At 58.3% G+C, this 26,140-nt stretch overlaps 1 protein-coding gene across 1 annotated transcript in view; it reads right to left on the minus strand.

Annotated features, from left to right (window-relative positions):
• Window positions 1–18,303, minus strand: part of LOC117653092 (neuropeptide F receptor-like) — a 38,512-nt gene extending 20,209 nt beyond the window's left edge. Inside the window, exons 1-3 of the mRNA XM_034398465.1 lie at window positions 18,061–18,303; window positions 16,863–17,101; window positions 2,050–2,290 (exon numbers count right to left, since the gene is read on the minus strand). Of these exons, the coding sequence (XP_034254356.1) occupies window positions 2,050–2,290; window positions 16,863–16,997 (376 nt within the window). The 5' untranslated portion in view covers window positions 16,998–17,101; window positions 18,061–18,303. The remainder of the gene's footprint in view (window positions 1–2,049; window positions 2,291–16,862; window positions 17,102–18,060) is intronic.
• Window positions 18,304–26,140: the final 7,837 nt, after the last annotated feature.

Below are 26,140 nucleotides of genomic sequence, written 5' to 3' on the forward strand. Positions count from 1 at the left end.
AATCACTCTTAAAAACTGTGACCCGACTACTCCCTATTACGTTCTATTACGCTATTACAGAAGGCTTATTACGCTCGAAAATATCCAGATTTAGTCTAAATTCGGACCCTAAATAGGGAAAATCTTTAAAAATTTGGCTATTACGCTATTACTATTACGCGTAATACTAGGAATCGGTGACCCGACTATTACGCGAGTGATTTCCCCCTCGCGCCGGGCCGTGTTGTTGTTGTTGTGACTGTTGTCCTTGCCGGGATACCACAACAAGCCCCGCTGTCCGCAAGCCACTAGCGTATGCCCTTTCCGGGCTTCGCGGCTTGGCGTCGCGCTGGCCGAGCCGCGCCGAGCCGCGCATCCCGTAAAGGGTGGCGTGGCGGTTCGGTTCCCCTCGCCAAACTCACAAAACCGCGTCACTTATTCAGGGGTTTCGCCGCCAGCGCACAATGAAGTGGCGGCTTGCGACAAAGTGACCACAAAAACAAAGTCTTGACAAAAATGCTCTAATGAGCAAAAATTAAAGTTTCTGCCCAACACCATAAACAACAACAAAATGCCCTTTGTAGAGACCGGCTGTTTACCAGTTCTGGTGGCGGTCGTGCCGAGAGCCTGCCTTTCATTTTACCTAACCATCCGCAATGGCCGTGATAAATGAAGTTTCCAGCAGGATTGGCGGCCTAGTATTATAATGGGGGGCAGCCGGGCCACCAGGCCGCCAGGCCAGGGCCCCTAGGGGTGCCAACCTCAGAGCCCCTTGCGCGTCGAAGCTTCAAGCTTTGCGAAGCTGCGGCCTTGAACGGGACGCCACCGTCGCGGCCCTCTGCGGCCCTCGGCGGCCCTCGGCCCGCGTCATGGCCCGCGCCGGTAACTAAATGAGCCCAGCAATCGATATTTATCGGAATAACGTTTCCGCGCCGAGGTGGGGCCGCGCCAGCATTTCGGAGGGCGCGCCAAAATCAAGATTGTGTGCCCTCTCAGAAATAAAAGCGACAACGCCGCAAATTTTTGCTTCCGGAGATTTTTTGTGGGGGAAGAGGGGGTGAAATACGAGATTGTCGTGTGACAACAGGCCTGTGTTCAAAAAGCCTAGAACCAGGTGACTCGATTTAACGGAGCGGCCCCTGGGCGGCGGGCCTTTTTTATTCCACTCGGTTTGACTCAAAAGCAAAAGAAGTACATTTTTATGGACATTTTTTCCCCTTTACAGCTGTGAAAAGTGAAGTGTCGCTTGAATCCGCGCCGGAGTTTGAGTGTGTACTCGCAGCCACCTCGCCAAGCGAGCAAAGCCGGGGCGGCAGGGAAGTCGCGCCGAAAGCAAACCCAGAGCATGGAGGACTTTCCCCTCCGGTTCGTTTTAAAACGCTGCGCTGACGAATCGCGCGAGGCGTCATTTAATGTCGGGGCACGTTTCGTTTCCCCTTGGCCGTACACGGGGCTGGGTCCGAATCTTCCGTCTCCCACTCACGGAGGGTGCCGTGCGAGCGAGAGAGATCCACCTCCCCGAAGTGCCGCCATTTCCTCGGCCCTGCTCCCCCTCGAGCCGCGCCGTGCCGCGCCAATGGCACCAATGGCCATGCCCGTGACCGCGGCGAACAACGATTTGGCCGTGGCGCCGGGGGAGGGGAGGGGGAGCGCGCGGACTGAGTGAGGTTCAAGAGTGACGGTTCGATGGAGTCGGCAGTCGGGGGAACAGGGCGGGCCGGGGGTGGGCCTGCCAGTATGCACGCCAGGCGGGCCAGGAGGAAAGTGAAAGAGGGGCCGAGTGCTTTAGGGACGGACGCTAGATTGCCAGACGGCGGCCGACGGCGGCAAGGAAGGGCGGACCCTCCCCCGGCCTTCCCCTTGGCTGGCGCTGGGCCCCGGCGCGCGGAGTGGCGTGGCATTTGGGCCGCGGGGCCCGCACTCGAAGAAGGGGCGGTGGGGCGACACAGTCGCGGAAAGTTCACCACACTCGTCTCGCTGGCACCAAGCCGACGGCAGCGGCCCGGCGGTCACATCACTGCCGGGCCATCAGGCAATGCCATCAGGCAATCGGAAGCAAATTGTACTCACTCTTGCCGGCGGTGGTCTTGCGCATGCTCTGGCGCGCCACCACGCAGCACACCAGCACGTTGGACGTGAAGCCGGTGGCCGCGAGCAGGGCGTACAGGAGCACCAGGGCGATGCGCAGCAGCGGCGTGTCCAGGGCCGCGTCGCCGGGGTACAGGTCCGCGTCGCTCCAGGGCGCGCCGGGGCCCAGCTCCAGCAGGCCGTCATGCTGCAGGTCCGTCACCACGGGGCTGGCGTTGACCTGCTGGGGAAGACGAGCACACGTTACGAACGCCGAGCACGCCGAGCAGATCGAGTCACTGGCAGTGCCGTCTCGTCGTCAGACGGGACGACGACGTCACACGCCGTTTTGCCGCCATCACCACGACATCCGCGACGTCGCCGAGCTCGCCGAGCGGAGCAGACGCCGCCAAAGTGACGGCATGTCGGCAATAATCCGAGACGCTGCTCCTCGAGTGGCATCTCTCTTTCCCTCGCAAGTGCGACTCTCCTGCGCCACTCTGCGACGCCATCGTGAATAAATGAATAAATATTTTGCCTTGCGACATGCACTCCCGCTTCTTTCCGCGGGAACCTGTCCTTTTTGGAAATGTTCATGGTAAAGGGTGCCGCTCATGAAAAGGTCATCATGATTTTTTCAGCGCATTTCAAAATACATATAAGATTATTATATATTTGCTACCATTATCTTACCCCCACCAACGTCTTAGGCCAGCGAGTCGAGTAAACCTTGTAAGGGGAGCCGCGCCGCCGCGCCGCGCACCGGAGGCGGGGTGAGGGGTGCCACTGTTTCAGCCGCCGGGGCAGAATCAGTCTCACTCTCTTGGCTTCGCTGCTTCGCCCTGCCTCTGGCACAATGTTTTAAGAAAATACGATTGGTTTCTGGACTTGAAAGCAGTTAACTTCATGAAGATTCTACTTTTCTGGTCCGTTTTAAGGTGTCAGGGTATTCGCAATCGAAAGGTTAACTTTTTATAATTTCGAGAAAACGGCATTTCTAGGCATGTCTATAGACACAGCCGGGGGCGGAATGCCTGCACTCCGCATTAATCAATCCTCCCTGTGGCTGCCAGCCCCGCCAGCCCCGCCATTGTGACGAGTCCGCCGCGCTCCCGAACTCCGGCGGCGCAACAAGCCGTGGTAAAGGGACAGGCAGCAGCCGGGCCGGACCGCAACAACAACAGACGCAAATACCCGCAGCACTACCGGAATTAAATTCCGCGGGTACGGCTCGGGCCGGGCGGTACCACGTCATGGCCGGCGGCGTGGCAGTGGTCTCGTGGCTGCGGCGCCGCGGTGGTGGGTGTGGCGGTGCAGAGCCGCGTAACTGCGGCAACGGCGGGACGTTCCGGGCGTCGTATACCACGTTTACCGCCCCGCGGACTTGAACCCGAACCACAATCTGCTGATATGGACGACACCGCGCCGTTTTATACGGCAGCAGGAAGACGGCGACTTGCTCACGGCGCGCGCTTGCCGCGGGTTCAACGCCCGGCGCCGGCGGGGACAAAAAAAAACACGAAAAAATACAACATAAACAACGGAGGCGCACAACATGCCGCGGCGATGTCGCCAAGGAGGCCAAGCAGGCCGAGCACACCTGGCGTGACGCAGCTGCCGCTTTCCCGGACGAATAAGTGGCATGCATGTTTGTCTGGCAGGCTGTCTCTGTGTGTCGTGCCCCGCGCCCCACGGGTGCGAGAGGGACAGAGCGACGACAGGCGGAATCAGGCAGCACAGGCCTTCCCTTCCCCCCGCCCACGGCCAAACCGCACCACGCCGACCTGCTCGCTTCGGTCAGAGCGAGTCGCAGCGAGTCCAAACAATGGAAAGCTATTATAAACTTTCACTTTGTGAGCAGCAGAAAGGCAAGGCAGCGCTGCAGCAGCACCGCGTCTCTCTCTGACGTCATCAACTTTCCTCTCCGCGAATATTAAGAGCGCGAAAACTCGATTAGTCGCCGTGGCCGGCACGTGCTTTGGCGCGCTTTTAACGGGCCGCCGCGAGTCGAACCTCGTCACTGTGGCCCAGAGACGAGTGCGAACGCGAAAAAAAAGAGGAACAAACAAACTTTGGCCGCGACGACACAATTTGGTCGCCGTAACTTCCCTGCCGCCTCATTTCGCCCTTAATGACCGGAGAAGTGATTCCCGTTTGCTTTCGCGCGCCGAGTTCGAAAGGCCGGGGAGTGTAAATCAAGTGGCGTGACACGCGCGCGACAAGCTCACCACCACTCGATGCGGACAACGGACGGCCGGGGAAAGTTATGAGGAACGGCTGGGAGGGGGCGGTGCATGTGCGGTCGGCCTCGCTCGGCCCGGCCCGATGGGGATGATGAATTGCTGCGAGGCACAACGGCCGAGGGGGCGAGGAGGGATAGGGCTCGGAGTGCCGCTTCGAGTGGTCGGCCGCACGCCGAGCCGCACGGCCCGCTCGGCCACTCGGGACGAGGGCTGCGGTCGTCCCGCTCCGCTGCAGGCTGCAGCCCCGAGAGTGCACATCACACCCCGGCGGGCCGAGTGCCCGTCTGGGTGGAGCTGGCCAGCTAATTCTGTTGGGTCTGCGACTGCCAGCGCCTGTGCCAGGACGGCCGGGGCCTGCTAACTTTACCCGAGGTGAAGCTACCCAAAGGATTGAGCGAAATCCAGCATTTGAGGAACGACAAAGTGAGCAGGCGTGCGGGGTCAACGCCGCCCTGCTGCCGCGCTCACGCGCGCGCTGCGGTCGGGTCAACGGCGTCCGTCCGCGGCTCTTCCAAGAAGGCCCTCTCACAGGCCAGCCTAGTTACGGAGTCACCACGCGCTGTTTTTGCACAGTTGTCTGTCACAACACGCGGTGGCGGGCCCAGATAACAGAGTAGTACGCCAGCCGGGGGGCCTTGTTGGCTGGAGGGTGCCGACACTTAAACTTGTTGTGTATAGCCCCCTTGTTTACGATGTTACAACAGTAAATTACGGCACGTCTTCCTTCGCGATTTGCTCAAAGTGTGTGTGTGTGCGTGAGAGAGACGGAGAGGGCTGAGCCGGCGGGCTTCCTCGCTGAAAGCCGACCTGTCTCTGGCACGGCGAAAAGCGAATCGGCATTGTCCCTGTCCTTCTCCCGCAGCCGCGGCGGACTGAATGCCCGTGACATCACTCTCTCCGCAAAACGGCGGCTCGGAACACAGGTGTAAATGGGATCAGGATTTTCTGATCACCTAGCGCTGATCACTTTCTGGATCAGAAAATTGAAGATCAGGAAAAAACCTGATGCTTTTTCGAACACCTTTTCTGATGTTTTTTTTCCTGATTCCTGATCACGTTTCTGATCAGCGTGGCTCTGATCACCTCGGGTCTGATCACCACTGGAGTAGAATCAGAAATTGTATTATCAGAAATGTAACGATATCTGACTCAGGATATTTTCACGGTCATGAAAGGTACGGAGATGAGGCAAACGGCTCTAGGGGGTCGAAACTGAGTCCGATCCAATTCTGCAATCCGTTTCACGCTAGCTCGCCATCAGCTCTCAAAATGCCAGAAGATATGGTCTAAATTTCATGACCTTGAAAATGCCCTAGCCAAATGTCGCGAACATACCGCTCACCAAATTTGAAACCAAAATTCCGAAAACTTTCTGTTTTACAGGCATCTAGATTTTTGAGACATCACGATTTTCTGATAGTTTTGCATGTTATCAGAATGTCTATGTTTTCTGATGACTCTATTCTGATCACTGTCTGATCACTTTTCGGATCAGAAATTTTCCCTGATCAATAATTAGCGATCAGACTTTTTCTCTGATCATTTCACAGTTATCAGAAATTCTTGCAATTCTGATGCCAATTTTTCTGATAGTACGCCAATGATCAGAAAATCCCAAATTTTATCAGAAAAATGGGTAAATGATCAGAAAATCCTGATCCCATTTACACCTGTGAATGCAGTCGGCACTCGTTGCCTGCCGAGGGCTGCCCCCAATGCAGCCGAGACGACTGTCGCTGAGCCTGTTCTTCCGGGGCGCGCGGCACGCGACGCAAAAATAAGCTGCCTAGCCTACTTTCGGAGCCATGACGATTACGGGAGTGGCGGGGCGGGGCGGGTCGCCGTGCAAACACTGGCCGAGATGGCGGAGCAGATTGGGGGTGGCGGAGCGAGGCGGGGCGCTGCTGGGGGCGGTCATGACGTCATGAGGTCATTCACAGCAGCTGCACGCCCGCCGCTGCACCCTGCACTACTTAATTTTCGGTCAGTGCCCCGGATGTGGCCGAGGGAAACTTGGTACGAGGATCGCCACTTCTTCCACATGCCACGTCACTCCCCCTTCCGCAGTTGGTGGTTGCAGCGCTGCGCGCAGAGTGGTTCCGTCCGCCGCGAGTCAGTCTAAGCCTCTCGACCAAGACGACGGCACCGAGCGTTGGCAGAGCCCATGCTCACTTGTAAGCGTACTTGTAAGGCTAAAAGGATTATCAGCATCCCGGCTATCAGTTCGCACCAGTCGCTTCAACAGAATTTTAGTTGATGATCACAAGCAGCAACGGCAGTCCAAGTCCAATCAACGAATTCTTCTTTGGGGGTCGTTTCGGTGGCGCGGGGCTGCTAGATCTACATTTCAGGCGGCATTGCTCACACTGCCCGCCTACTTTGGGACTGCACCGCAAACCACACACGCCTGCTGTCAGCCTGCCAGCCGCTCACCGCGGAGACGGGATTGTACCCAGGGGCCTACCGCGCCGGGCCCCGGCCGGGGTCGTGGACCTGGCGGCGTGGCGGGGACCGGGGCTACGTAACGCAGCGCGTAACAGGTCGCTTACCGCCAAGTCGGGACGTGCCGCGAGCCCCGCGAGCCGCATCCCAGTGCCCACTCGGCCCACGCACCCCTCGCGCGTTTCGCGCGGCCAGCACACACTCAAAAACACAGCAACAATACTTTCACAGGCAGAAAACAAAACTCTTTTAGGCGTCTTGCTAAATGTCACATGGGGAGTTGTGGCAGTTTTTTAACGTGAAAATGGAATGCTGTAATCTTTTACGCCAAAGCAAAGAAAGCAAGGATAAAGTCGAAGAACAGCTTTCGAACAGATGGGACACGCACGAGAAAACGGCGTCTCTCACTGAAAGGAAACGTCTCCCCGGAGGCTTTGTAATAGATTGTCACGTCGGCGCTTTTCGGGGTCTGCCTAGCCGTGCCTGGCTGCCCGCCTCTCAAGGGGGCGTTTCGCGTCCCTACCTGTTCGCCTGTGCGCGCACCACCACACCATCGCAGGGAAAGAAAACCGTCTGGCCGCGCCCTGGGCACGTGGCGCTCCAGGTGCCGTGCAGACGGACAGGCAGCCAGGCGTGCGGGCGGCCGGGCACAGCCGGGCAGGCAGTCGTGTGCAGGAATAACCTCATTCTAATTCAGAGTGCGGCAGGCGCGGCCTGGCGTCTGAGGGGGGCCTAGCTTATCCCTGCCTGTGTTTGCCGAACCGGCTCAGCCAACCAGTCAGACGCTGGCGGCGCTTCCCGCCCGCGGCCCGGGCAGGCTTGGGTAGGCCAAGGGCCCCAGGCCCCTGTCACGCACCGCACGTCATGCGTAGGCCGCGCCCTGCCGAGCCCTCCCGGACCACCCCGACCACACTCGCGGCGAAGGGCCCCCCAGCGTCCGGCAAACAAAAACGACAACAAATCCGCCATCGCCGCCACGCGCCGACCAAGTCGTGATTAACGAGTGGGATCGACGGGGTCCTCGACCGCGCCATCCGTCCGCCGCATCACCATGATAATGGCAGCCATCGGGCAGGCCGTGGCGCGGGCCGAGGGGTCACACAGGAAGCAGCTCGTAAATCAGGCGACGGGCCCATCGGCCCCAAATAAAGGCGGAATCAAGGGAAAGGGGACCTCCTTTCCGTGGCAAACACATTGTATTTTGGCAAGACGCCTTGTTTGTTTTGCTCTTCTTTCTAGAGGTGTGTGTGTGTGTGAAAGGGGGGTTTGTTTGATCCAAGATTTTTTCTGGCTCGACACTGGTGCCTTTATTTTTGTGGGGAGGAGAGGACCCTCATGTTTCAGCAAAAAAAATATTTTTCAAAAATCTTTTGAGTGAAGCGTTGCACTTACGGTAGTTTAGGTAAATAAAAAACAACTCGAGAACTGCTTGTATTCCCCTTTTGCGTTTTATAACTTTTACAGCCGAGGAGGCAGAAGTACACACACACACGCGCGCGCGCATGTGTGGGGTCGACGCCAAGAGGCAAACGGGGATGGGGTTGTTGTATCGCGTCGTGCCCGTCCATGTACGCTGGAATTTATGAGGACAACTATCGCGACGCTGAATCACCCCGACCACCCTGACGTCCCCCTCCCTGCGTCCGACCGAGCGACGGTGGAATCACCCCGACGCCGTTTCAAAAGCACCGACCATCATTGCAGCATTTCCAATCGCGCGTCTTCTTTAACTCATCTTTATTTGCGTTTTCCTGAGGCGGCCTCCGTGGCTTCCTCTTTTTCCAGGCTTGGGAAAACACGACGAGGGAAGCGCGGGGAGGCGCTCCAAGTTGTCTGTCTGCTTCCGGTGCCCTTTGCCGCTCACAGTGTAGCGAGCCGGGCCGGCGATTGCGCAAATACGCGAGTCCGATCAGGCCAATCAGCACACCGGGGCCCCGCGGGGGGAAGGGCGATTCGCTTCGATACCGCTCGCGTTGTACACGGGACAATTATCTGAATAAAACGGAAAACAAAACGACACACACACACGGGGACGAAATTTGGTCAGGTGTGAGTTTTCCACGAAACGAAAATAAAACAAAACCGCGCGCACACACACACACGTGCAAAATATGTTTTGTAGTGTGAGTTTTTCCAGAAACGGCAAACAAAACGACACACGCGGACAAAATTGGTTGGAGCTCGCGACTTTTCCATCCACGAATGTGCCTCAGCTGGGTTTCCGTGCCTTTGACGCGGCGCGCGGCCTTACTGCGCCTCAGCCTCCCTGCAGCGTTTGCCTTAAAGATTTGCCACTCCATGGGGCCAGGCCTGGGCCAGGCCGAGGGCAGCGTGAAATAATATCGCTCCCCCACCTCCTGTCCCTCCAACCCGCCTCTCGAGATTCCCAGGGGCAATCTCGCAGGCCGGGCCGCTACGCTGCAACGCATCAAACCGGCAGAGCGCTGCAAGCAGCTGCAGAGATTGCGCAGCAGTGTGGTGCAAAAGCAGTGCAAAAGTGCAGGGCGTCAGCGAATCTCACAGAGTGCCCCCTCCCCTTTCCTCCCGATGGCCGATGGCGCGGTCTTTACTGCGGCCAGATATGACTGTGATGAGGGTCCGGACGCGCTTCGCGATTTCGCAGTGCCTCGTAAAGGAAAGCGGCCCGCATGCCTATCCAGTGGAGTGCCTCCCCGCCAGCGCCCGACGCGTTCGGGGAGTTGTATCGGCGAGTGAAAAATACTTGTTTTACAGCCGTGATACCCTTCCCGCGGGGAGCAGCGCGTCGTTCGTCATCGGCCCAAGTTGACAGACAGAGGGGTTGGGCGGCACCGCGCTGTTTGACAGTTGGACGGACTTTGCCCCGGCCGCCACCGCCGCGACGCTGGGCGACGCCATGCGTCTTGTGGACACGACGGCGCTGTTGGTGTAGGGCGCCGCGGGCCGTCGGCCTGGGTGGGGACGTCGTGGACGTCGGGCACGCCGAGAATGAGGAGTGAGTGAGTCCGAGCGGCGCGGCACGCCGACATCCAATCCCGGCCGGGGTTGTATCGGCCGCGACAGATGGTGTGTCTGGAGCCACCGCCGCCTTGCCGAGCCAAAAATGCCGATAGATCCTCAGCGAGGCGAATCAAGGACAAGGAAAACACGACAGCGTCGAGGGGCGACCTGTTGGGCCAAGTCCGTTAGAAAAACGGCGGCCTGCGTGTGCATGAATCTCAACGAGGCCTTCGCCCTCAGCCTGCCCTCGGCCGGCCTTTCCCTCGGCGCGTCGATACCAAAACATCTTGTGTCTCGGCGGGGCCCCGCGGGGGGCGTAACTGGATACGGCCCCAATGAGGCAGGCATCGACCTCTCCGCGCGGCGGCGTGGCACGCCGTGCCGTGACGAATCGCTCAGGAAGCAGCGCGAGTTGCCGACGCTCTTGGCAACCGCCGTGGAAGGAAGAGCCAGTTTGGAAAGAAGACACAGAGTCCCTGCCGAGGGTTGCCGAGGGCAGCCCAGGGCCCCAATCAGTCCCGAAAGAAAAGCAACTTCTCTCCCCGTGTCCCCAATCAAACAAGCAGGCTAGTGCAAGTTGGCCCGGGGCGAGGGTTCCAAGAGCCCGAAGGGGCAGAAGAGCCCGAAGGGGCAGAAGGGCCCGAGGCGCGACGGAGGGGCGGCGGGGCGGCGCTGTGCAAAGCGGACTCGGCTTGACAAACAGCGGAACGGCCAAGGGGCAGCCCGAGGGCCAGCCCGACGGCCTTCACGCACTCTCACCTTCCGAAGGCGTGCTCAGAGCAAACGCTCGGTCGGGGTTTCGAGAACCACCCGGGGCGACAAATTGAATTTAAGTTTTCGCTCCGCTTAGCACATGTCTGGAAATCTGCCAGGACCATGACGGGTCCACTAAGGTTAAGTTAACTAAGATGAAAGATCTACTGGATTTGTTGCCAAGAGGATTCGCTAAGACCTTGCTGGATCCAATAACCTTGGCCCCGCAAGAGCATCACAGCCCGTCCAGGTGGCACATTGGCGGACGTAGAGCTCTCTTCAGATAAAAAAGAAGCGATTCTTTGAGGAGCTGGGTCGTCGAGACACGGATGCCGTCCTGGGTTCTGGCGGTCCGCCCCTAGGGCCCTCCCTACAGAGACACGGTCCTAACGCGGCGGCCAAAAGACACAGCTCCAAGCAGCAGCGCGCAAGCGGCGGGGTCTTGCCAGGGGGCTGCGCCTACGCACACACAGCCACACGGCGCATTTTTGTCCCGAGGACGTTCAACGGGGAAAGGTCTTCTTCCCGTTTGTCCTTTACTGCAGGAATGCGAGGGGGAGAGGATAATCTGGGGGAACGAACAGCCGGGAGGTCCGACACAGGTGTGAGTGGGGTCGACCGTGACGTCAAACACAGGGCTGCTGCCTGCCCGCCCGCCTGTGCGCGGTGGCCCGCGGTGGCCCGGGGTGACAGGGCTTGGGGAAGCGGAGGGGGTGGCGTGTTGGTGTGTGTTTCGTTACCCCCCGTGGCCGCCTTGGCGGTCCAGCCCCTTATGCCGTGCCGCTGAGCCTCACCTCGTCCAACATCAGTTGCCTTATTCGGACGAGTCACTCCATCTCTGTTGCACTCACGGGGCGTGTCCTAGGGGTGCGAGAGAGACCGTGCGCTACAACAGCCTCAGACCTCTTGGTACAACCCGCTCGGCGGGGGCCTCTCTCTTCTTGAGGCTGCGCGCTGACATCTCCCGCCTCGGCAAAACTCGTCTCGTTGTTTCACTTTTCCCTTGGAACTGAGAACAAAGCGAGGCAACTACCAGGCGGGGACCGCGGCGCACCGCGGCCGCGGCCCGCGGAGTCACCACCGCGTCCCCGCCGAGGGTTCGTCGGCCAGCACGGCAAAAGGGCCTGCTGCAGGTTATAAGGGCCTCCCCCTCCAGGCCTCGAGCAACGTGGTCTCCCGATGTGGGACGGAGCATGTCTGTGGTATTCATAGCGACCAACCCGGCAGCCGATGCAAATGCGCGCTGCTTTTCCTGGAGTCTGCAGCGACACGCGTGCGGCCGGTGCGGCTTGCTCTCGTCTGCGTGCCGAGGAGGGAAGTGCGTGAGCGGCCCGCAAAGGCGGCAAGGGGGCGGGATTTAAACTGATGGCGCGTTTTAAGGTGTCGAGTCATTACGTCGGGTCGCTGGCCTCGCTGGCCTGCTGCTGCCGGGGACCTTGCGGCGCCTGGCGGGGACCGCCGGCCGCCCCGAGCGATTATTCGCCCTGCCAGCAGGACCAGCAGGACGCTATGGAATGCCTGCCGTGCAACGACCCACGAAAAATGTTGCCCCGTGCGAAAGAGAACAAACCGAAAAGCGAAAGGGATCCGCCATTGTAGCAGGCCGCGCGGGTCATCCGCATTGTGCCGCAGATGTAATTGTTCCCGATGACGGCGGAGGTGCGCTAACGAAGACAAATCGGTGTGTGTGTGTGTGACGCAGCGGCCCGGCCACCACTTTCCCACGCTCCACCTCCCGATATAATGCGGAATAAATAAGAGCGAAAAAGTCCGCAGCGCCACCGCAGGACCGCAGGCGAAACTCCGCCGGGGAGCGCGCAGCAAGTTGCGGGCTCGCGAGGCGTCAGCTAATTCAACCAGTCCGACGAGAACGGCGCGCCTTTCTTCCCCCCGACTTTGCCCGGGTTCAAATCAGTTCACCGCCGCCCGTATTTTGAATAATGTGCTGTTGAACTCGGCGCCACGCCGCGCCCCCTCACCATTACGCAATTTCCACGCGTTCGACTGATACAGGTTTATTGGCCGCCACCCTTCCCCTCATCCACCCTAACACTTCTCAGGTGACTCAGACGGGGCGTCCCTGCGATCCAGAGGAGGGGCCCTTGTAAGCATCTTGCGAAAGGAGAAACATGAAACCTACAATTCATTTCGATTGTAACGATGAAAGAGGGCAATGCCTTTGGATATTTTTGGTTTAGTTTCATGATTTAATAAAAGCGTTGAGACAAGTTTTTAAATTTTCATTTCCCTGTGTTTTGACGCTAAGCATTGACCAAGAAACAGCAGTTAGGAAAACTGTCCTCTCCAGACAAACTCCGAAACGACGCCACCTCCAGCAGCCTCCAGCGCCGTGACAGTCTGCCATCAGAAGCGGCGCCAATCTGAGAATGCTCATCTTGCTGTTTATATTCGCAGCGGCACAACGGCAGTGCGAAGCGGGCACAAAGAGTGCCTCACAGCGCTGCAGCCAGCCAGGCAGACAGACAGGCAGGCAGGCCCGCGTGCAAATAATGCCAACAGCAGCTAACAGCCGGAGCGAGCATTCCGAAAGCGAACTCCGCGCACTCGAAAGTTGGTTATGATGAGAGCCGGGGTAGCGGAACGTCAAGCGTACCCTGCACACGGATCACTCAATCGCACTCGCACACACACACACACACACACACGCACACAGCGGCAAACTCCAACTTCCCGCCCCAGCATCGCGGGGAAGCCCTACGGGGAAATCAAATTCCGCGCCGCGCCTGTCAAAGCCGCGAGCGACAAGCGGTCGGGGAAGAAGAGGGAAGGGCGGCGGATTACAAATGCAGAATGACAAATCCATGCAGAAGGCGCCAAACGCAGCCGGCTTGATCAGGCCTGATCGGGCCTGCTGGGACTCCTCCACCGCCATTTCAAGGTCCATTAAAGGAGGCCCGGATTTGCCTGTCAAATTCGGTCCGTTCTGCCCGAAGAGGACGCCGCACTTTCCTGGATCGAGTGGCCAGGGCGCCCGTCACCGCCCGGGTAGGCAACGCGACGGCACCCACGAGCAGCGGGACTGCCTACCCGGCATTACCATTACCATTGCGGGCTAGACCAGGCTGCTCGCCGTGCAGGCTTCGCCGCGGGGCACGCCCTGCTTCGCCGCTATCATGAGATAATCATTAGCGCAGCCATGGATCCAGCACCGTCTCGAGCACCGTCTCGGCGGCGCGGCTTGGCGGTCGTTGCCCTCTCTTGCGCCGATCCAGCCGATCCGGCCCGCGGCCTCTGACCCCCGCGGGGCCCGCGGGCGTCGGGCACGTCCGCGGTGATCAAGAAGTCATACTTCAATGCCGCAGCACGCATCACCTTCCGGCTACATCCTCGCCAGTCGCGGCACGCTTGGTCCGAGCGGAACCGACAGGAAATCAATTCTTTTGGGGATGAGAAATTTCGGATTCAGACGCATCATTTTTTTCATCCGCTAGAGTATTTCTGCGATGCTGTGTGCGTCTGCTCGTCACTGGCGCGGAGGTAATCGGGCTGCACGCTCCCCAGGATGCAAGCCTAATGTTTCGCCAGTAAAGGATTACTCTCCCCCTTTTGCCCCTGCCATGCCGAGCCAAGCGCACACACGGATCCGAAGCCAGAATCCATTACTTCGCCAGACTGCCTCGCGCTGCCTCGCCTGTCCCGACCGCACCTCAGTGTGCCCAGGGAGGGAAAGGAAAAGAGAAAAGGAAAAACAATACAAGACAGGAGACGACATTGTTCTTCGCCCAGCTGTCTCCGAAAACCTTACCAATTTTTTATTCCTTCTTCCTCCAGCCTGCCCTTTAATCTTTCTTCCTCCCCATCTTTATGTCATCTTTGTCTTCGCGTATCCCGCCCCCTATTTACTCTTGGCCTGTGTTGCTCCATTGGCCCCCCTATACATTTTCCGTTTCATTGATTATGATTCGGACCGAAGGGAACCGAGCCGAGTGGCGCCGAAAACCTTCAAGAAAGATACATGATACGTTTGCCGCCGACAAAAAAAGAAGACAGAAACGAAAACTACACGATCGACTGGCTTGGTAATGTGCGATTTGTTGTCATTTATTTTTGGTTTCGCGTTGTTTTTGCAACGGGCACCCACGCTCGCTCACACACTCCGCCTCGCATTAGGTAGATGATGCGTGCGTAATGCGTCAGGTCTGGGGCGGGCTGGGCCGGGCTGGGGGTGGATAGCCTGCCCTCGTCATTAGTACGCGGGGGCGGGAAAAGGGGGAGGGGAGAGGGGCTTAGTGCGGGCGGCGCGCTTCCCTGACCACGGCCCGGCAAGACACCCCCTGGTGGGACCGCTGCGGACCGCTGGCTCGGCTACAGTGTAGCTACACACAGCCTCACACACTGACCAGGTTCAACAGAGATATGCAAAGTGCCGCACCGCTTCCCGCCGCGCCCGTCAATGCGCGTTCGTTTGTGCGCCATTACAGCGTCTGCTGCTGACCATCCTCACAGACTTGATGATGTCGCTGGTCGCGCTCCGCCGTGCACGCCGCCTTTCTCTTTGTGTTTCGGCTGAAACGCCCCCACCGAAACCGCGGCATAATCAAACTGGCGAGACTTGGCGGCGAAACTCGACTGGAAGCCACAGCGCGGACTAATCCAGGGCAGCCCACGTCACGGTGTTCCCCGCGCCGCGACCGAAGCCCGGCCGAGCGCACCGGCTCCTTTTACGCACGCGGTGGCGCCCGTGACCAACATTTAGCGCGCGGGGTGGGCGATGGGCGCCAGGTGTTTCGGGACGGGCAAAAACGGGCGGCCCGGCCGATGGTGCACACCGCTGGCGATTAAGGCACCGCGAGGCCGCGGAGGTGGGCGACGCAGGTGGTCGTGCAGGCCGACGAGATGAAGGCGCAGATGAAAGCCTTTATGCACGCCTCCACCAACGTCGCCGTGCTGAAGGCTTGCCTGTGGGCGGCGCACCGCGGCGCCCCAGACGAATGGCAACAGCCTTTGAGGTGGCCGTGGGTGCGAGCAAGTGGTAAGAACCGGCAGAAAGGGCGCGTGACAGTCATCGTCCTGAAGAGCGTTTTCCGAGTAGTTCTCCAAGGCCAGAAATCAGATCGAAGCCACATTTGTTTCATTTTTTGCTGTTCACGTCTTGGTACAGAAAGGTTGTCCTCCGCCAACTGTTGTTCCTTTTCGAGGCGCGCCGCGCCTGTTGACGCGAGGCGCGCTCTGCAAACATCAAAGCCAAACAGGCAGCGTGTGCAGCACGGCAGTGTGTACCCCGGAACCAACTGCAGCAGCGAGCTGATTAGAGCCTGGCACAGCCCCGCACAGCGCGCTTCCGAGAAAAGCAAACGCCCTGATGCCTTTGGGCGCGCCTCGCGCCGCGACGCGCGTGCAGTGACCTTCCTCTGGACACGCGCCGCCTTTCGCCTCGCCGCCACCCTGCTCGTTAATGAACCTTTCTCGCTTCACTGGCCGTGGCCCATGCCCGTCCTGACCACCGCAACACACTCGCGACCCCTCACCCCTGCGGTCTTGCGACACGCGTGGAGCCCATAATCTGCGAGCGCACACACGGCCTCGTGGTCGTTGACTGTGAACGGGCAGCGGCGAGGAAGGAAGGCGGCACGTAACGCCGGCAAACACACTGGCATAACACATTCAATCGTCCATTCGCACCGAGGGGCCGAGGGGCCGAGGGGCGCCAAGGGGTTGTTGGCCGGCCGGACAGCGTCACTGTGCGCGCTGTGCGCGCTGTGTGCGCAGCGGGGCGGCGCCAGGCTGGACCAGTGTCGCGGATTGCGGGGGCATTGCCGGGGCGAGAGGGATCATGCGGGCGATGGCGCGACAAGCAAACCATGTCGAAATGACTCATCTTTCGCGAGCCCTGTCCAAACTAGTGTAAGTGCCTGCACGAGGAAGACTCAGTTAGGGGGGAAAACATCCAGATGCTAGTGTAAGTACTTTCGGCAGAGGGAATAATCAGTATTTATAAACTGATGCGGGTGCGCTCATCGGCTGCTAAATATCAAACTTTTCCGACATAAAACATCAACAATCCCCGATAAAACGGGAATTACTTGGCGGTGTGCTCCTTGAACGTGGCCCCGCCCGGGCGTGCGTGCCTCGAAGGAGGCCAGGCCGGCGATGAGCGCTTGTATACGGAAGTGATTGCTCGTTAATGGGGCGAGAGAGCCTCATCAAGGGGGCCACGTGGCAGGTGAGTGGGCCACTACGCCCGGCCACGCCGCGCCACGGCTCAGGAGCTTCTATTCCTGAACCGCAGCATCTCGAGGCTGCGGTTTACCCACTCCAGTCCAACTTCGAGAAAGCAGCCTGGCAACAAGTGCTGCATTTCCTTTCTTCTGTTTCTGCACGTCTGCACGGCAAGAACGCGAACTTTGGCTCGGAGGTTTTGCATTGTTTATGACTCACCTGAGTGACGGCGTCCTGCGCACCCCAGTCGTCCTGCAGGTCCTCGGCGGCCCAGGAGGAGAGCAGCGGCCAGGTGCCGAGCCCGTGGGCCAGCCCTTGGCCGAGCACCGTCCCCTCGCCGGACGACCGGTTCATGACAGGCGGGCTCACATCATGGCGGGACTGAAGGGCCCCAGGGGCTCCGACGGCCCCGACGGGGCGGCCCCTTGCCCACCGTCATCGGACAGCACGGCAACACCCTGCAAGGCCAATCCGGGCAACCCGTCAAAATACGCTTTACATAAACTTTACTCGTGGGTTGATACCGTCGTATTTTTAGTCTCACCGAACTAATTTTAACAGGCGCAATAACTTTTCAGTTTGAAATAACTACGTCTGTCATACAATTTTTTTCTCGAATTTTAAGGAAATGCTTTGTACAACAAGGTCTTTTTTCGTTAAACACAACATTCTATCACTTGAGGAGGCAACCCTATACCTTTTGGTTTTTAAATTGATTATAAGGCAGAAACTCTGTAGAAAGGAACGAGAGTTGCGCGCAGTGCATACATTACACGGTTGCATTTTGTACGAGAAATCGTTACGCAACGTACAATGCAGCTAGGAAAGGTAAAGTAATATTTATAAGCCTGATACCGTTTTATTTCGGGCAACGGGCTCCTGTGAGTAACAGCAGCGGTACGTCACGGTACGGCAAAAGTACGCGCATCGACCTGAATGGGGATTCCCGCTCATGAAAACGTGACGGCCGTGCCGACGGTCACGAAACACGCGGGGCAGGCCGCTTGCTCACCGCAAAGAGGAATAATGAAACCTGATTCATGCATCATGCAGTCGGCGAGGCGCGGTGCGTCACCCTTTCTTTTTTTAAAACAGCCTTCTGCACCTACGGCCGAGGCTTATTTGCGTATTGGCGGCACTTAGCGTGCCATGTGCAAACACAGCCCCCTCCTTCCCCCTTCCAGCCCAATGGCTGGTAACACAGGTTTTAACAATGCATCGTGCGCGCGTCACGAGCAAAGACAAACACGCAGCTACAGTCCAGTACACGACAACCTCATGAAAACAAATGTTTTTCAGCAAGGCAAAAAAATAAATAATTAAACGTTATGTATGCTCTTTAAAACGCATTCCAAATAAATAAAGCAAACCCTACATACTAAATTACAATGAAACAAAACCAGCCCAAATGGCTCACCTTTGACGCTTTGTTTACATTCACGATCGGACGAGGAAATGTCGAGATTCCGCGACAACAGTCGAGCTCTCCCAGATGCAGGCTCCTTCACTGCGCTGATGTCAATCTTGAGGTGTCAGCAGGCAGAACAGACACTGGTGCGGTGCAGCAGAAGGTTGCACTCGTGTTGGAGCTCGCGGCGCGGGTCGTGCTAGGCGCGGGGGTGCTTGGCCGAGCGTCCTCTGGTCGTGCGTCCTCGGGGGGTGCCGGTGGCGGACTGGCTCCTCGGCGCACCGCGGCTCCGCCATTCAACCCCAGCGCGGCCCGGGGCGGTCGAGTGGGGGCTGGGGCAGACGCTGTTGCAGGCCGGGGTGGGGGCAGCGCTGGCTGCGCGGGGGATGTGCGGCCGCTCTCCGTATTGCACGCCACTGACAGCTTCTTCCGGTCTCCATATTCCCTCCCGCGCAAATAAGTCGCAGGAGGGAAGTCAGGCAAACGCAATGAATGACATTTCAATAGCGTCACTGAGCAACAAACTGCGCAACTTGGCTCAGCTTCACGCGATGCTACTTTGCTCTGCCCACTTAATTTTAGTAAGCAATTTTTGCACGAGGCATGGCACAAATTTGTGTGTGAAATGTTTGTAAAACTTTAAGGAACTTTGCGCAAAATTGTGCAACTTTCCAAACGAATTTGAGTAAAATTTTACAAGCGAGTTAAGTAACGTACAACATCGGACAGCTGCATTTACTAATATAATTGGTCAGGCTGAGGACCTGGATGTGCAACACCCAACGACAACAAAGTGTCGGTTCGGAAGACGCGCTGTGAGGGAGACGGGGATGGAGGCGGGTGCCGCTGGAGTAAACCACCCGTCCCCCTCCCCCTCATCCTGCATAAAAAGTAAAGCCGACGCGGCTGTTACACAATGCGCAAGCCTTCGCCGAAGTTAATAAGCCAGGCGGCACGTAAACAAGGACCGCGAGCAAACTGCGCAAAAGGCGGGCCGGGGCGCGCTGCAGGGCAGCTGGCGACGTAAGGCCCCTTAAACAAGCGTCGCGTCTCACGTTGCTGCACTGGCCTTTGCCTCCACGTGGACGTAGCCTCCGGGCTCATTATGCGGGCCGATAGTCGCCTCCTACTAGCAGGCCATTACGGTCTTGCCGTCAGCGCGCTGCAGCGGCGCCCCTGCGCAGACCGCCTCGAGAGGGAGAAACGAGGCGTCGGACGCCGCCTTGCTTATTAAAGCGGCCCGGCTTCCCACGAAAACAAGCAGTCCTTTTGTTTCTTTCTCATCGGCTCGCCTTCCACCCATTGCCCGATGCCGCTTCCAGGAAGTAGGCTGGCTACAGAAAGCAGCCCGGGTGGCTTACTGCGCGTCTGAGTTGAGAGGGGCCATGTTCATTACTCCGTATTTGAGGGCTTTGACTCAACGTAACGGACGCAGTGCTTGTTGATCGCACTGCGCACCGTGGTGTGACCTCCTTACGTAATGGCACCTTATACTGCAGCCTCGGAGAGTTAATCATAAAAGTTACCTCGATAAGCTAGCCAAAGAGTTTCGGACTGCCTCGTTGAAACTTTGTCCTAATCCCCTCCCCCTTCGGCTGGATCGCAGCCGAGAGGCTGTCCTTGATACTGTCTGCGTGCACGGGACCCACTGGCCTAAAAAGAGAGTGCACCGCAACAAGGACATAACCGAACGCCTGCGTGCCACTCCACTGTCCTTAGCGACGCGGCTTGGGCGCGCTTCAGAACTATCCGATTCGATGCTGAAGTTGACTGGAAAGGTCAGAGTCTCAGCCTGTTTCCGGCATTCCAGGCCCGCATACAAACTCCGCCATCCCTGAGCAGCGCTTCCCCGCCGCCACTTGCCCCCATTCGTCTGGGTTTGGTCCGGCCGACTAGCCCCAGACCAACTGAGTGGTCCGCGGGGCGGCACGGCGACCTAGACCCAGCTCCATTTCAGCCGCCCCCTTTCTCCTGATTTCCCAGCGACCGCAGCGAGGCCTTCGGCAAATAGGACCATCTGCGACCTAAGCGTGTTGTGCTAGGCCGTGCCTCAGCCGGCGGGCCACACATCGGGCCGGGATGTGGCGCCCGCCACTTCCTTATTGGGTTGCCGCAGGTCGAGAAAGGGGAGGCGGGCGGGACGGGGGTGGAACAATCATAAGACGCTGGGGCCAACAAAGTGGAGAAAACGAAAGCACGCCAGTGCAGGCGGCACTCACATGCGGCGTTGTTTCAGCCGCGCGTTTCCTTTCCCGGAACAAGAGATCAAACAAGCTTTTCTTCTCGATTTACCGCCTCCACCCACACTCTATTTCTTGCCATGTTTTATTTCAGGGGGCGTTTGTTCATATTTGTGCATAGCTGTCACCACTGAGATGTCATGAAAAGGCCGGGTTTTTTATTTAGACGCTTGCTATCATTTTATAAATCTTTCTGTTTTCTTCAAAGGACGCGTTTTTATGCTTGACAAAGTCAATCCGAGTTCCAGCACCTCGGTCACGACGCCGACGGCCTTCGCCCACTGCCTGCGTCTGTGTGCGTCAGCGTGGGCAAGTAGTGTGCGTGCGCACGCATGTGCGTGACCCCCGACCTCACTCACGCCCCAGACGCGCAAACAGAAAATATGGCGGCGCACGGCGTGTGACACGGTTTGGTCGCGGAAATAGGCCGAGGGCCACAACCTAAATCTGCGAGGGAGGGAGGGGCCGCCGGCTATTGTGGCAGGCCCCTTTTGTAAAACTCGACGATGTGGACTTCCCCCTACGGGCCTCTGGGCTTTTGTCTCCCCCCTTCCTCATGGCTCTTGTTTGTTGTGCTGATCGTTTGATTGTTGTCCCTCGCGCCTCGCTTGGTTGCCACCGCTGCCAAACACCCCGACATTTTTCCTACGGAAATCTCTTTTTACTCGGCGCAACAAAGTGGAACCCCACTTTTGCCGGGGCTTATGTCGATACCCGATGCCCCCTGGGGTGTCCGCTTCCCTTCGAAGCGACGCGGAAGGAACAAAAAATAAAGTGGAACTTGACAAATAAAAACAGCGGCAGGGCATGCCGAGGGGAGCTTGACGGGCGCTGCCTGGTCCGAACAGCCAGCCTGTTTTTGGTCTGGAAAGTGACATGTCGGCCACCGCCCCTCCTCCTTTGACCTGCCTCACTGTGGAGCCGAGAAAGCCCCCCAGCCGCAGCCTGAGACGGGATCAGCGCCAAGACGCCCCCACAGGGAGGAGACAGATTGAATGGGGAGGAGGGCGCTTGAAAAAACCCTGGCTTATCTCTGTCCAGCGGCACACACGGCAGTCCCAGACAGGCGTTCCCTCTTCTTCGGTCGCTTTAACACGGGCTGCCTATTGTGTTGCGCGGGAAGGTGTTTCATTATTTACGTGCGATACATATTGTACAGGAAAGTCTTCCAGAAAACAAAGATAAAAGACGTGTATTTTTCCTGTCGGGCGTTGTTGTCAAGAAAGCGCATGGAACTCGATGTGCTTGAGCAGGCTGGGGGGCATGTTGTCCAGTGCTGTCCCACTTCCCAGGCCCTTCGCTCCCCCGTCTGGCAGGACGAAGCCTGTTGGACGCTAATGTGTTTGCGTGGTTGGGACTGGTGGGTGGCTGCTTGGGCTGCTCCAGGCATGGGACTTAGCCATTGACCCCATTCGGCACAGAAGACGCTCCGGGTGGCAACGCCTCGCCCCGCCCTCCCCTACCCCGCCCCGCCAGGCGGCAAATGACTCTCCACTATGCCTATCAGACCCACCCGGCTTCATTTCCATGGAATGCAGATAGCGCGGATTTTGGAAGGGAAGAACGCGCTGCTAATAAACGCGACCCCACCCTGATACGGCGCGGGGGGTGGCGGCATACACGTCCAAGTGCTGAACGCCGCATTGAATGGGCTACAAAATTAGAGCCCCGGAAACAGCGCGTCCAATCAGGTGAAAGGTCGCCAGTAACTGGGCCTCGGCGAAGTGGGGCGCTGGGTGCGACGCGGGGCGGGGTGCGAAGCGTGGCGCGACGAGCAGCCAGACAGCCTGGCGTGACTTGCAGCAGTTTGCAGCCAAGGAGGACGGCGCGGCGCCAAATTCAAACCGCTTCCGCGACTGCTAATAAGCTGCGGCTGCCAGCCCGGCTGGGAGTCCCCGCGCGGCCTTGGCCCAAATCAGGCTCTCCTAACCTATAAATTGGTCATGGGCCGGCGATGCCCAGGCCATACCCATCCTCCCCCGGGCCGGCTGGCCCAGCCTGTCGTGGGCCGGATCTTTACGCTCGCTCTGATTAGACAAGCGGCCCTCCTGACAGCGGCTGGGCCGTGACGAGTCGGGCAGCCTCGCCACCAATTTGGCCGGCACGGATGACGCGACGCTCACGGGGCTTTTCCCTTCAACGCCACCGTCCCGTTAATTAAATGCAATTTTATGAGCGGCCGATCAATATCAGTTTTGGCTAAAGAGGGAATCTGCCTGAAAGCCCCCGGAGGCTGCCAAGGCAGTCTTGACCGGTGAGGTCGCGCAGCCTTCCCTGGATGAATGGCTGCCCTTCTCCGGCTGCCAGTTTCGTTCTGACGTGAAGTAACGTCATCAGCGCCTCCCGAGGTCGACCTTTACCTGCTCGGGGGAGGAGGGAAGAACCGCCGGGGCCGCCCCAGCTTGTCTTCCCAGAAACAGACTCTTAATGCGGTCTCCGGGAATCCACAGGCACGTCAGGAGAACTTTTTGAGGTGAGGGGGAGTTCCTGGTGGTTGCAATAGCCGTACCCTCGCTAAAAGCACCTTCATTCATGGCCGTTTAAAAAGACCATTTTAAAAATTATGATGAACGCATAAATTTTAACGGGCAGATTAAAATCGTTGTCTTTTTCAGAGCCGGAATACAGCAGCTCAGTGCAAAGTACGTCATTTTGTTCACAACAATGGGTTTAACTTTCGCTTCGCCGAGCAGGCCGTGCGTGCGCGCGGAGCGATGGAGTCTGGGAAGTCCGCGACCATCTGGGGCATTTCAGGGGAAAGAGGAGAAAACACATCCATCATCCGGGACGCCGCAGCGTGCTGGCCACAGATTTCACCCAACCGGGTTTCTAGAGCGCGTGCGCACACAGCACCGGGAAGCATTACCCTGCCTGCCAGTGTTCTCAGGCTGCAGCTTGCGACACACCTGCCAAGTCAGGCTGGATAAAGTGGGGAAACGTAGAGCGAAGTGCGCGAGTGACGGTCAGCGACCCTTCACTGTGGAGGCGAAAGGCATTGACTCGTGATCGCACCTTGAGGTGCTTCATCGGCCAAGGGACAGGGCCCGTGTCACTGCGAGTGTACGCGCGTGGCGGTTTGTGATCGTTGCCCCGAGCCGCGTGTGTGCGTTTGACCATGAGCGCGAGCCGTTGACCTGCCCCGTGTGCCGGGACCGACCGGGACCCAGGTAGTTGCTATAGGGGACGCTGCATAAAGCGGAGCCATACAAATACGCACACACGCTCACCCCCACACGTACACGGTAGTAAAAAGGAGCAGTCAAGGAGAAAGTGTTTCGTCGCAAATGTGCGATATGGACACGCTGAATGGAAACCAGCTTTGGCGGGCTTCAACGCGCGTTGGTTTAGACAAAAGTACTAAAATGACATTTTAAAATACACAAATGTAGCTGCTGCACATTGGAAATAATTACTAAGGGATCCGACGAAAGTTTTCTAGACACTACTGTAAACGAAATATAAATCGGCCTTTGAAAAATACGGCAACGCTTTTATTGCAGTGATCGAACATCGACCAGGTCTCCCTGACCTCGCCTTTACAAACGCCGGTTGCGTCAGGCGGTGTGCAGGCATACAGAGTCTTCAGCAGCATAATGCCGTGTTTTCGGGGCGCAGGCAGGCAACCCCACCCGGTACAGTGTGGCCGCACATTGTGGTGGCACGTTGACCCTGCTGACCCCGCAGGAGTCCACTGAACCAAACCGACTTCACGCCCGGGCCCCTGTTCCTTCTGGCCGATACAAAGGCGGCCCCTACTCCCATCAGTGCGAACAAAGCTTGCCAACGTCCCCAAAATGATGGGCTCCATTGTAAGGTAAACAAGTGTTGGCCACCCTGCGTCAGTGCCAGGCGTGCCAGGGGCGGCGCGGTGAGCCACTTTGGTAAGGCTTTGGTGACAGTCATGGCACTTGGGACGAGGAACTCTCACAAGAGAGCGAGGGCGGGCCGAGGGGCAGGCGCGTCCCACGCGTGGACAGCCTGTGAAAAAGGAAGGCAATGGGATAAAGTGAAAAGAAAACCAGTTGCGTTAAGAAACGCTCTCACATTTTGTATTCTGTTCATACGCGGGTTTGCTCTTTTGTTAAACTTGTGGCATGTTTTTGTTAAACTTGTGGCATGTGCGCTGAAAACTACCGCCAAAATATTCAAATAAACTTTGCCCATTATTTTTAGTCTGTAACAGCAGGTGCACAGCACCAGCCCGCAGCAGCGGTGCGGCTCGGCTGTCTGAAAGAAGAGAGAGGACAGGAGTTTGCTTTGACCGCCCGAAAGGAGAGAGACAGAAAAAGGGTTTGCGTCGGGTCAGCGGGTCACGCGGCCTGCGTGTGCGTTACAAATTACCGCTTAGTGAGATCGCAGACAAACAGGGCACACTGACCCACTGGACCGCCGCGTCCCCAAACTTTACTGCAGGCCTCGGCCCGGCCGACAGAAAAGGGCGCTGGGGATGGAATTAGGACCAAGGTTGGCAATGTCCAAACGGCGCCGCTCCCTGGCTAGTCGCGCACCATTTGCTTAGATCAGCGCACGCCACACAAGGAACTTTGACGAAACATTTTGCCAAAAGTTTTCCTTCAAAACTGCCTTGTTGATGCAAAACAGATTTCCGTCACGAATTCCAGCCCCAGTCCCTGACGTCACCGGCGCAGCCTCAAGGGGATGCAATTGTTTGGGCCTTAGTGATGCGGACAGGCGGGCAGTAGAGCTGGCAAGCTGGCCGGTCCCATGAGTATTACAGCGCCGTGTCTTGTGCGCCCACCGCGCCGCCGCCCTTGAAACCCCTGGCCTGCTGGACCAGCCAATCCCCCGGCCCTACGGCCGGCCACGGCTAGTCCATGGAGGCACTTCAGCCGGCGCCACACTGCGCAGCCCAGTCTGCCCCGTGACCTTTGGCAATGAGACGTCATAATGTGGCGGGGCACGGCCCGGGCGCGGCGTGGGGTGAGCGAGACAGACTCGCATCGGGCCGTGTGACCACCACGCCGCTGAAACCATCACCGCGGCCGCCCACGGCGTCGTCCTGAGCCACCACCCGCCGCTTCAGTCGAACTCTGGAAAGCCGCGGGTCCGGGAAACGAAAGCAAGTGGCGGCCGGGTGCCGCCGGGTCCCGTTTGTGGCTCGCAGTTACCGGCGAGTACCCATAAAACTTGAAACGGCCCGAGCGACTGCGTTCGCGTTCAACGCTGCTGCAGCGGCAGTCCGCCGCCAACGGCAAGCGCCACAAGCTCCCTGCTGCAGCGGCGGGTGGAACGCTCTTTCCCGGGGAACCTTCCTGGCCGGCCCCGCGACCTGCGACACGCAGCACGCACACCGTCCTGGAAATAGTTTGGGCGTGTCGTTTTAATCCCACTGCAGCGCCCCGGCAAGGCAGGCAAGGCAGCCCCGCTCTCGCGGATTAGGTGATGACATCAGTGTGGAGGGGCGGCGCTTTCAAGAGGGTCCCCGGCAGCATGCGTCACTCACAGACTTAACTCCTCCAGCACTGAAAAGCAGGCAGCGCGCTCGTGTGTCTGTGTGTGTATGTAAATGACAACCAGTCTGTGCGTGCCTCATCTCGCCCTCGTCTCCGCGGGTTCATATGCTCAACAACATTCCTCAGAGACGTTACCACTGCATCTGTATTTCTGCGTCCAAGTGCGTCTCCCTTCCCCCTCCCCCGCATGGCGTGCTGTATGTCAGCGAGGCTAAGAGAGGGGAGGGGGAGCCGGAGTGGGGGGTCGTGAATTGGCAGGGGGTAGGAGCGTTAATGACATTACGTGCGCGGAAAGTTTTGGGCCGAAATGCGCTGATGCGATTATGACTTTTACTGCCTCTCCCCTTCAAAGCTTTATTCGCCCTCGGTAGTAAT

Source organism: Thrips palmi, unplaced genomic scaffold (genome assembly GCF_012932325.1).
Source record: "Thrips palmi isolate BJ-2018 unplaced genomic scaffold, TpBJ-2018v1 HiC_scaffold_8, whole genome shotgun sequence".
Taxonomy (NCBI): Eukaryota; Metazoa; Arthropoda; class Insecta; order Thysanoptera; family Thripidae; genus Thrips; species Thrips palmi.